The sequence below is a fragment of the Equus quagga genome, chromosome 5, assembly GCF_021613505.1.
Source record: "Equus quagga isolate Etosha38 chromosome 5, UCLA_HA_Equagga_1.0, whole genome shotgun sequence".
NCBI classification, from domain to species: domain Eukaryota; kingdom Metazoa; phylum Chordata; class Mammalia; order Perissodactyla; family Equidae; genus Equus; species Equus quagga.
In genome coordinates, this window is record NC_060271.1 from 88,129,206 (window position 1) to 88,141,508 (window position 12,303).

Here is a 12,303-nt window from a genome sequence, read left to right on the forward strand (position 1 = left end):
AAGAAATATGTGTTCTTTATTTTTCAGATTTCAAAACTATAACAGACCATTGCATGTGGGCAGATTTATAGATACTCATATTCTATAGGTTTCTTTTGTTTACACACGTTCATTGAATTCTTAGTTTGTATCACATTATTTAGCATTGTATGTGATTCATATCTTTTCCAAGTAGGTTATAAGTAATTTGAGAGTAATGTTTTCCTGGGAATTCTCGTATTATTCACTTATGTACTAGTTACTCTAATTTTACAGAAACCGGTAGTGTTGTCTCCATCTTTTGTTAAATTTTGAATACTGTTTAGTCTGTATAGGGATTTAATTTTTTCTTAAAGTCTTTAGTTTCTTAAATGTATTGTAATTTTAAGTTATTTCCCTTTTTAAAATGTTTTCACAAAGTTTAAAATTTTTTTTAATAGATTGATGATTATGAAGAAGAACCAATGTTAAAACCTGGATGTAAAGAGTATTTTTGGTTGTTGTGCAAATTAGTTGACAACATACATATAAAGGATGCTAGTCAGGTATGTTCAGGAAATTATACATTAACTTGTTGATACTGATGAATTTAGCATGTGTGTGATCATGACTTTATAGGTCCTTATTATCAAGGGCATTTTTATCAATCTGTAATGAGCTGAAAATGTCATAATTTTTCTACTGTATTTGTACCTTTCTGTTCTACGCTAATTCTTCTTTTTACTTTGACCTTAGTTGAAATGTCTTCATCTGCTACCTATAAGTAGTTTCCTTTCTCATCTGAATAAGATTTGTGGATATAAAATCTTTTTGGAATGTTAAATGTAGACTTCAGGTTTAAATATATGGCTTTCTATAATAGCATGTGGATTTGGAGTTCTGAATATGTACAATAAAATTGCAATTAAAAGAGAAGTTATTTTAAGCTAAAGAAACACTGTCAGTTTGCTGATCTACTAATTTTTTTATACAAAACTAAGATGATATTTTCATCCAAACAAAGAAATTTTTAAAACAAGTTGACTTTAAAGACAAAGTTGCCATATAAAAACTTTCGTCTTTTTTCTCCTTTATAAATTTAGTAAGCTAAAGTGAATTTAAGTAATCTCAGAAAAAAATGAGAGACACTTTAAGAAGATACATTTAAATATTTAGGAAGCATTTTCTCTCAGTTTTCTTTCATGTATTTCAAAGTGCAGTATATATACTTTGCATTTTAAAAATTCAGTAGTATTTGAACTTTCTACTTTTAAGAAATAGTTTACATCTTAATTCATAAAGTATTTTACTATTCATTTGATAAATAATTATAAAAATTAATATTGAACATGTTTTAGTTTACTTGATGATTATTCATAAAATATTGATGCCAGATAAACATTGACTTTCTTTTTTTTTTTTTTTAAACCTGGGGTGGCCCATTTAAAGTAGGAATCTAATATATCTTGCTTGCCAAAGTAATTTTCCTTTATGAAAATCTGTTTTAATTTTTTTTTTAAAGATTTTATTTTTTTCCTTTTTCTCCCCAAAGCCGGTACATAGTTGTATATTCTTTGTTGTGGGTCCTTCTAGTTGTGGCATGTGGGACGCTGCCTCAGCGTGGTTTGATGAGCAGTGTCATGTCCGCGCCCAGGATTCGAACCAACGAAATACTGGGCCACCTGCAGCCGAGCGCGTGAACTTAACCACTCGGCCACGGGGCCAGCCCCAAAAAAATCTGTTTTAATTTTGTTGTTCAGTTATAATGAGAAGTAAAGCCTTCTGAAATTAACTGTACATTTATTATTAAAGCCTGGTTTAAAAGTGGTGTTAAAAATAAACCTTAGCAGGTGAATTGTATGCTATGTGAGTTACATCTCAGTAAAATTGTTACAGAATAAATAAAACAACAAACCAAGTGTCTTCTTCATATATTACTGTGACTATCATATTTATTACCAATATTCCATTGATTTTTTTTTGAAGGACTATCAATGATGTGTTTACAACTATGATTTTATGATTTTATTAATTGACGTCATGTATAATTAAAGAATAGCTTTGTTATTTATGATTCCACCTATCTCCTCCTCCTCCCGGGGGGAAGTCCGTCCACCTTCCCATGTATAGCAGCACAAGTCTCTCAGGCATCCTGAGATGCTATATGGATATCCTTTGTTAACCGATGAATGTCCAATTAGTGTAGATTCGAAGGGGAAGAGACAAAGAAGACTACTCAGTCTGCCATCTTGGTGGTGTCCCCAGCTTTGTTGTTTATAATTTAATTGTTACATTAATGAATTTTCGAGAACCAAATTCTTGTCACTTATAGGGAAAGGATTTTTTTAAATAATCTCGGAACTACTAAAAATTTATACTTCTAATTTGTATTTTCTCTTTGTATTAAGACAACACTCCTCGACTTAGATGCTTTGGCACGACATTTGGCTGACTGTATTCGAAGGTAACTGTTGATATGAAATTCACAGTTATATTGCTGAGGAAAGATAAAACAACGTAATTATGTGAACTATCTTGTCTTGCTTGCATTCTTGTTTATAGCAGAGAGATCCTTGATCATCAAGATGGTAATATAGAAGATGATGGGCTTACGGGACTCCTAAGGCTCGCAACTAGTGTTATCAAACACAAACCACCCTTTAAATTTTCAAGGGAAGGGCAGGTAGGTATTAAGACATCCAAATGTCTATATAGAATATGATTGAAACTTTTGTTGTTGTTGTTGCATATGTTAAATTTCCTTAAACATGTGGAAGCGTAAAGTCTGATAGAAGTTTATTGCTGTCAGGAAAACTGAACTTTGAATAAAATGAACCCTTAAAATATGAATCTTAGGCTTGTTTTTAGAATGCAGAAACAATTCCTATGACTGTATATAGAAAGGCAACTTCTAATGGTACAGTTTGATTGAAACAGTAGGATTGTTTTTGTTTTTTTGCTGAGGAAGATTCATCCTGAGCTAACATCCATCCCCAGTCTTCCTTTTTTTCTTTTGCTTGAGAAAGATTTGCCCTGAGCTAACATCAGTCTTCCTCTGTTTTGTTCATGGGTTGCCACCACAGCGTGGCCACCAATGAGTGGTATAGGTCCATGCCTGGGAACTGAACCTGGGCCGCCAAAGCAGAGCCTGCTGAACTTAACTACCATGCCACGGGGCCAGCCCCTAGGGTTGAACATTTTGAATTATCTGAATTTATAACAATGGAATTAGTAAGTAGTCGTTATAGAGTACCTAGCTTACTGGTTTCATATTTTAAAGACCCATTTGACATAAAATCTGTTATTGAATGTTGGATACACCTAATGACTCTAGACCAGTGAATGTCTGATTACTCTTTACATTAAGTTAATCACCTTGTCATTGGCAGTTTTGTCATTGCCTATTTTGTCATTGCCTGCATTGAGAGTTATTTCTGGTTTGGAGCATTGTTTTCTTGAGGTTACTGATTTTGTTAGGAAACACAGGAATAACCAAAAGGATGGAAGATTGTTTCCATGAGCATAGACTAAGGGATTCTTGAGATAAACTTAAGGTGACAGTCTTAATCTATCTTAAATTTGTGCTATTTCCTGTATTCTGTGAGGCCACTTCTTGTGCTATTTCTTCTAGGTGCTTTTTAAATTTTTCCATTACACTCACTGGGAATAATTTGATTGATTTATAGTCTTGCTGGTTGAAATTTTATGTTATATATAAACCAATATACAGTTATCCCTCGATATCCTCAGGGGATTGGTTCCAGGACCAATCTGTAGATACTTAAGTCCCTTACATAAAACGGTATAGTGTAAATATAACCTAGACACATCCTCCCATATACTTTAAATCATTTCTAGATTATCTGTTATACCTAATGTAATGTAAATGCTCTGTAAATAGTTGTTACACTATATTGTTCAAAGAATTAATGACAGAGAAAAAAGTTTACACGTTCAGTACAGATGCACCCATTGTAAGCCTTTTGATGTGTGGTTGGTTGAATCCATGAATGCAGAACCCATAGATATGGAGGGCCAACTCTATAATTTTCATTCCAAAATATAAATATATTAATTTACTTTTCTTATAACATATCATTGTAAAGAAAGAAAGAAATTTTTAGTGCAAAGAGAAGATTCCCATATAGTTTGATTTGATTTCCCATGATACTTTGGTGATGGCCTTCCAGGACTTTCTGTGCATATATTAAATACACAAATGTATAATTTCTATTATGTAAATACCATTCTGTGATATGCTTTCTTCATTTGAAAAAATACGTTAAAGAAAGAGAAAATACATTTAAAAACTCGAACACATAAATAAGGAAATAATTTAATCTTTATTGACATTTGTGTTGTCACTAGTTAAAAAAGACTATGTGAGGAACATCTTTGCACACCTGTCCCATTATATATATATTCATATAAATTATTAAAAGTAAATTTGATTCATTTTAGTCAGAATACATCAGTTTACAAAAGGTAATGTAAGTTTATACTTCCAACCGCACTAGGTGAGAATGCCAGTTTCTCAGACATCCATGTTCCCTACATGACTCTTAAATCTTTGCCAATCTCACTATTGTTTTAGTTTTATTTCTTCAGTTATTGTTGAATATGAGTGTCTTTTCATTTATGTATTGCCCATTTGCATTAACTTGTGATTTTTCTGTTCATGATCTGTGTGCATTCTTCTGTCATTTTTCTTCTATTTATTTGTAAAGTTTTGTATTTTGAAAATATCAACTCTTTCTCTGTCATAAGTGCAGGAAATATTTCCGGAAGTATTATTTCTCTTGATTATTCATATTTTTTAAGACCACTGTTTTTTTTCCCCTCTCTTTTGTTTACTGATTTTTTACAAATAATTATCTTAGGCAAAGTTTTTGAACCCTTATAGGGTAGCTGTTGTTATTAGACCCCATTTTGACAGGTGATGAAACTAAGGCATAGACAGGTAAAGCAATTGGCCTCACTGAGGTCACTCAGATTCTTCACTTGGCTAAATTCTTAACCACTAAGCAATACTGTATACAGATGTTAAAACCTTAAACACACCGTTCTGTAGTTTGCTTTTTTTACCTTCTTAGAGATTCTCCATATCACTATATACAGAGTTTAATTCATTTGTTTTAACAACTGTGTAATATTCTTTTTCTAGATATATGTAATATCTAACTAGCTTCCTAGTGATGAACATTGTCTTATACTGTTACAAGTGATGTTGCAGTGAAGATGTTTATACATACATCATTTAGGAAATCTGTAGGAAAAAATTCTAGAAGTAGAATTGCTGGTTGATGGGGTATGTACTTTTATGATTTTGGTCAACATAACCACATTGCCCTCTATGGAGGCTGAGTCTCTTTATGGTCCCACTTAGAATGTATGTGAGCGGGTGTCTATTTCCCCACTTTCCTACCAACCCAGTGTATTATCAAATACTTAATTTCTGCCAGTCTGGTAGGTGGAAAAGATTCTCTTAGTTTTATTTTTTGTAATTATGGCTAAGGTTGAGCTTCTTTACATGTGTTTGAAACAAGCCATTTATTTGTTCTCTTTTCTCTGACTTGCTCAAATCCTTTCCTCATTGTCCTATTATGTATGTAATTGGTTCTTTTCTTACTCATTGGTAGAATTTTTTATGTAAAGGAAATTATCCCTTTGTAATGTGACTTGCAAGTAGTTTTTGTCTGTTTGTCTCTTGACTTTGTGCTTTTTTTCTAAGCAGAAGTTTTTATTTTCATGTAATCAGATTTACTAATCCTTTATAGCTTCTGGCTTTTCAGTTACACTTTAAAAACTCATATTGTTTTTTCGTACTTTCATAATTTTATTTCTTACATTTAAGTTTCTTCTGTAAGGAACTTACTGAGGTGAAAAGAATGAAATGGGGAGATATCTTTCTTTTTCGGATAGTTACCCAAGTTGTCCTAATAACTGGCTAGCTTATTTTTTACGCACTGATTAGAAATAACTCCTTTATCATATTCTAAATTGCCATGTGTACTTAGATTTATTTCTGGACTTTCCGTTCCACTCTCCTAATCTGTTCATTCACCAGTATCATACCCTAATTATGTAGATTTACAGGTGTTAATATCTAGTAGAGATGTTCCATCTTCATTATTACTCCTTTTCAGAATTTTCCTGGCTGTTTTTTTTTCCACATGAACTTTAGAATCAGTTTGTTTCAGTCTTTCAAAAATTAAAATTCTGTTACTTTTTTTTATTGGAGTTGTGTTAAGTTTTATGGATTCTTGTAGAAAAAGTGACATTATATTGAATTTGCCTCTGCAAGAACAGGATTTATTTTCTTATTTATAAGACTAGTCTTTTTGTGTTCTTCATTAATCTTTTCATTTAAAATTTGAATTTTAAGCATTTCTTAATAAGGTTATTCCTAGGAATTTTATCTTTGTAGGTATCGTAAATGGAATCGTCAATTATGTTTTCTAACTAGTTGTTTATATATAGTAAGAATTTTTGTGTATGAATTTGCTGCAGACCATCTTATAGCCACTTATTGTTTGTAGATTTTTTCAAGTATCTTTGCTTTTCTCTTCAGTATTGTCTGATTTTCCATTTGTTTTAGTTTATCATCTGCAAGTAATTATTTTACTTCTTGATTTTTAAGCCTTGCCTGTCTTTGTTCTGGAGGTTCTAGACAAAATTAGACAAGTGAAAGAACAGTGTTAAATAACAATTGTTTTTGTTGTTTATTAACAGTTGTTTATTGAGAAGGTTTTAATGTTTATGTAGTCAAAATTATAGTTTCGCACTGGTTTTTGCTGAGGTGGGAAACCTTTAGCTTTTGTACAGTAGAGATAAGTGGTCTGAATTAACATTTTAAAAGCTTGACTCATGCTCTAGGTGGAGATCCAGACGCTATGTAAAGAACTAGCAGGGCAAGAGTGTAGATCTGGGGTCCAGTTAGGAAGTTTTGCAGTCATTCTAGAGAAGGGTGATGATGAAAAATGGTTGGATTTGGAATGTTTATTGAAGATAGAGCTCAAAAGACTTAAATTTGGGTAAGATTGTGAGGTAGGAGAGAGAGAAATTAAGGACAACTCTTCAATTTTTAAGCCTGAGAAACTTAAGTGAATGATATTGCCATTTACCAAGGAAAAATTCAGGATAGATGAGGTTGGAGAAGGGTGAGGGTGTCAAAATCAGGAGTTCTGTTTTGGACATGTTAAATATGAAATGTCAATTAGATATCCAGTGGAGGTGTTTAAGGCATTTCGTTGTGGTATAATATTAAGAAGTCTTTCTTATCTCCAAGATAGTTAAAATGCCTTTTCTAGTTCAGTGATTTTACTTTATTATTTAAAATTTTCACCTAGAGTTTACGTTTAGTTCAGGAGTCAGTAAACTCCTGGTTTCTGTAAAGAGCTTTATAGTCAGTATTTTAGGCTTTGCAGGCCTTGTATGGTCTCTGTCACCACCACCACCACTGCTACTGCTTCTCTTTCTTCTCTTCCTCTTCTCCCCTTCCTCGTCCTCCCTTCTTCTCCTTGCTCTCTTCTTATAATTCCCCTTTAAAAATATAAATCTCATTCTTCTCTCCCCTACCTTGTATAGTATCTAGCAAATATATGTTAAGCAAATGGATGATTAAGAAGACTCAGTCCAGACTCTTAAGAACTGACAATCTAATGGTTCATTTGTTCAGCAGATTGAGAAACCTGCCTTATGCAAAATTTGTGTGTACCTTCACAAATAATGGCTGCTGATGATATTTGTAAATCATGGTAAAAATAATAGCTATTAAAGGGAATTCTATCAGGGATATGGACGATCAGATTAGGAAAGGCTTTGAAGAAGATAGAGCTTTTGTAATACAGGATAAAGTTTTCTTAAGTAGAAATGTAAAGGAAACATTTAAGTCATGGAAAAGAAGATGAGAAAAAGTAAGTCGTAGGAAACCTGGGTATATGCAGGAAATTGAGTGGTTAGTTCAGTTTGGCTTGAGTTTGAGGAAGTGTAGGAGGTAACTTTGGGAAACTAGGTGGTCATCTGTTGTAGTCACAGGAAATTATTTTTATATGTACAAGAAAGCAAAAGCATTACTTTTGTAATTTAAAAAAGGGGCCTTTGAAGTTTTTGATCAGTCAAATAACACCAGGAACATGCTTTTTGGCAAAATAAATCTGGTAACAAGATTGAGAGCCAGCACAGTTCAGTGGTCTTCGAACTTTCTTTGTTCACGTAGTCTTTAAAGAATCTTGAAAAAACTAAGTGTCCTCTTACAGAATTTTTGGGGGTTTTTTTGGTGAGGAGGATTGGCCCTGAACTAACATCTGTTGCCAATCTTCCTCCTTTTGCCTGAGGAAGATGGTTGCTGTGCTAACATCTATGCCAGTCTTCCTCTGTTTTATGTGGGATGCTGCCACAGCATGGCTTGACAACTGATGCTAGGTCTGTGCCCAGGATCCGAACCTGCAAACCTGAGGCTACCCAAGCAGAGTGCGTGAACTTAACTACCATGCCACTGGTCCAGTCCCCAGATTTCTTAATTTTAAAAAATGTCTAGGGTTTTCAAATTTAAATGTTTTTAAAGGATATAATTTTTATGGAATTGTTGAAATTGATAAAAATATTTTTTTTCCTGTGACCTCACAGTATTGTCTTAAATTTCTTCTGTATTTATCATTATATTACATTTACTGGACATGGGCAATCAAAGCAACATAAGTATACTTTAAATTTTTCCAAATAAGTATGAGACATTAAAAATGACATTTTATTGAAAATATATGCATTCACAAGGGTGGGGTTTTTTAAATTAATTTATATAGTTGTAGATGGATATTAAGCTAGAATGATCACATGTTCACTCTCTTCCTACTTTATATTTTTTTAGATGTAAACTCTGAGAAATCTTGTTTACATAATGGAAATGTAAACTGTGTTCACATAAGGTTTACAATGGGAATGGAAGGAGTATTGTGGGTTTTGTTTGTTTGTTTAAAGATTGACTCCTGAGCTAACAACTGTTGCCAATTTCCTTTTTTTTTTAATTCTTCTCCTCAAAGCCCCCCCTGTACATAGTTGTAGATTCTAGTTGTGAGTGCCTCTGGTTGTGCTGTGTGGGACGCTGCCCCAGCATGGCGTGACGAGCGGTGCCGTGTCTGCGCCCAGGATCCGAACCAGTGAAACCCTGGGCCCCCGAAGCGCAGCGTGCAAACTTAACCACTCGGCCACAGGGCTGGGCCCAGGAGTTTTGTTTCAACATGTTAATTGTTTGAATTTCTTCTGAATTACCTGTCAAAAATCACGCTATGGGGTCTCATCATAAAACTGATTTTAATATTCTCTCAGGTAGCAGTTTGAGGTTCTTCTTTCTGTGAAAAATACCAAAATGGCTTTGCCATTACATATCAAATGAATATGTTAATATATGTTACTCTTTCACTTAGAGACACCTGGTTTCCTGGTAAAAGAGTAAGGAAAATAAAGATAGTGTTCATTTCAATATGCTTTTATCAACCTAGTATTTCTGATAAAATGCTTTTATCTTACCACAGCTTTCAAATATATTTTGTCAAAACTTTGGAGTAACAGATATTTAGCTCATTCAGTTTGTACATCCAAACTGATTGGCAAAAATAGTTCATTGTTAAACTCCCATTAGCCAATTCTGTTTCTGTTTGAGTGAGTTTGACTTTATTTTTCCAGTTCAAGTAAATATGTGACTTTCTGTCTCTGAGACGGTTGTCTTACCTCTGAATTCTAAGATAGACAAGATATAATCTTATCATCAGTCTGTCAACTATATGAAATGAGCCCTTATTCACTTTGTATATTTCTTAGCCAAACTTACTTTCCTTTGTTAAGTCAGGAATTATGCATTATGCTTTCTTTGACAATAGTGAGATGGAAGAGGTGAGGTCATCAATGGGGAAATATTTTAAATTATTCCTTATTTGGTGCCTGTGTCAGAGGTTCCCAAGACCACTGCCAGATTCACTGATTCCCTAGAAGGACTCATAGGACTCGGCATGTAGTTGTCTCATGGCTAAGATTTATTACAGCAGAATGATACAAAATGAAATCAGTAAAAGAAGAAGAGGGCATAGGACCAAGTCCGGTGGAAACCAAGTACACACTTCTAAGAATCCTCTCCCAATGTAGTTGCACAGGATGTGCTTAATTCCCCCAGTAGTGAGTGTGACAACATGTGTGAGGTGTTGTCTACACAGGGAATTTCTTTTGAGCCTAGGAGTCCAGGGTTTTTATCAGGGGGTGGGTCAGGTAGGCACATAGTACTTGCATAACTGACCACAGTTACAGAAATTCCAGACTCCCAGATGGTAAGCAGATATTCAGCATAATCCAAATACACCAGGCACAGTGAGCCACTTTTATCACTTAGGGAAAGTTTTATATTAGAGGAGGGAACTGTTTACCATTCAACTTTCCAGATGACAGCTAGGAACCCACCCTCACGTTCCAGTCTAATAGCAGAATCTCAGTCTTATTATCTATTTTCTACACAGTACCTCAGGAGGTTTTTGTGCTCCAGAACCATGTACCATACTCGTATTTCAGATGGTGAGGGAGATAATTTTCTTTGGTAAAGTGACAAAGGACCAATTAAGAAGGAATAAGTGGGAAAGGTGACCCTTTCTCAGGCAGATCAAATTTAAGAAAAAGTACATCTACAGTATACCTTTCCCCTCAGTTTGAACTTCACTGGTATAGAAGTTAAGAGCTTGGTGTCTTAAATCCCAACTCTGACTCTAGGCAAAGATCTTAACCTTTTTTGTTTTGGGGCCTTAAGTAGTATCTGCCACTTGTGAGTGCTCATTATGAGTAAGTTGCTACTTTTGTTGCTGCTACTGCTGCTGCTACTATTATTATTAGAGTGAAATAAGGAGAATCTTAAGTAAATGTAGAGGCAGTCAAGAATAGGGAGTAATGAGTCCTTACCAAAAATTTTGGTCACTTAATGTGGTAGAAAATAATAGCATTGTAGTTGGGAATCTGTGAGAAAGAGCTATCAAGAGGGAAGGAACAATAAAGGTGATCCCCACCAATACCATTTTCTCTAAGAGAAATGAACATTGGGAAGACTTTCAGATGATGGTGTATGATGCTGTTTTAAGTTTTTAAACAGTCTTTTAGTAAATTGTAGATGGTCATATAATCCAGTTTACTCTGTGTAAGTTCTTCATTATATTTGGAATATAATTAATAGCCAAGTTTAGCTAATATACTTGATCTTCCTCTTTTTTCCAGGAATTTTTAAGAGATATCTTCAATCTCCTGTTTTTGTTGCCTAGTCTGAAAGATAGACAACAGCCAAAGTGTAAATCGCATTCTTCAAGAGCTGCTGCTTATGATTTGTTAGTAGAGATGGTAAAGGGATCTGTTGAGAACTACAGGCTAATACACAACTGGGTTATGGCACAACACATGCAGTGTAAGCGTTCTTCTTTTTCTTTAGTATTTTTAAATTTTGTATGTAGAAATGAGATTTTGGAGGGCATGATTGAGAGAGAATTCATGTTCACACACTAACATTATAAACTGTTGTTGCTAGGACATTATTGAAGTTAAAAAGTAACATTGGATTTTTTTGGTTCTTCTTAGAAAAAAACAGGTGTGAAGGACTTTGTATAGGTATCTGAAATACTTTGGCGTTTTTTGGTTAAATAATTTAGTGTCATGTAAGATCAAGTTTTCATAGTCTTGAATTATTAGGAAGTGAATTAGTTTTACGGTGTTCTTACTAATTTTAAAAATTATCATGTAGAATGTTTTATATATTTTAACTAAATAAGTAGTAATGGAGGTATTGGCTGTTAATAAAAGCAAAATGCATTGTTTAATGGTTTGTTTGGGGGGAATCTTTCCCTCCATCTTTTTTCAGCAGCCCATGCACCTTATAAATGGGACTACTGGCCTCATGAGGATGTCCGTGCTGAGTGTAGATTTGTTGGCCTGACCAACCTTGGAGCTACTTGTTACTTGGCATCTACTATTCAGCAACTTTATATGATACCTGAAGCAAGACAGGCTGTCTTCACTGCTAAGGTACAATTTCCTCACTTTAAAAATTAATACTGTAATACAAAGTTTTTTAACTTTGTTTCAATTTAGTGAAATACTTTGAGAAGATAATTTATGAATTAAAAAACGACAAAATTTGACTAGATAACTCATGTATATTTTAATTACTTTTACATCTCAATACTTTATTCCTAATATTGTGATATAATGTCTTTATTTCTCAAAGGAAAGCACAGTTATAGCATATAGACAGTTAGTGTATACAATGAACGTGACATTTTCAGTAAGTATAAACACAGATTTTAATTACATAGAAAATAAGCA

At 33.7% G+C, this 12,303-nt stretch overlaps 1 protein-coding gene across 5 annotated transcripts in view; it reads left to right on the forward strand.

Annotated features, from left to right (window-relative positions):
• The window catches only part of USP34 (ubiquitin specific peptidase 34), a 251,930-nt gene that overhangs the window by 172,033 nt on the left and 67,594 nt on the right, over positions 1–12,303 (forward strand). For all 5 annotated transcript variants that reach the window (XM_046661136.1, XM_046661132.1, XM_046661134.1 and 2 more), the window contains exons 39-43: positions 420–524; positions 2,367–2,422; positions 2,521–2,641; positions 11,206–11,389; positions 11,843–12,003. In XM_046661136.1, coding sequence (XP_046517092.1) covers positions 420–524; positions 2,367–2,422; positions 2,521–2,641; positions 11,206–11,389; positions 11,843–12,003 — 627 coding nt within the window. The remainder of the gene's footprint in view (positions 1–419; positions 525–2,366; positions 2,423–2,520; positions 2,642–11,205; positions 11,390–11,842; positions 12,004–12,303) is intronic.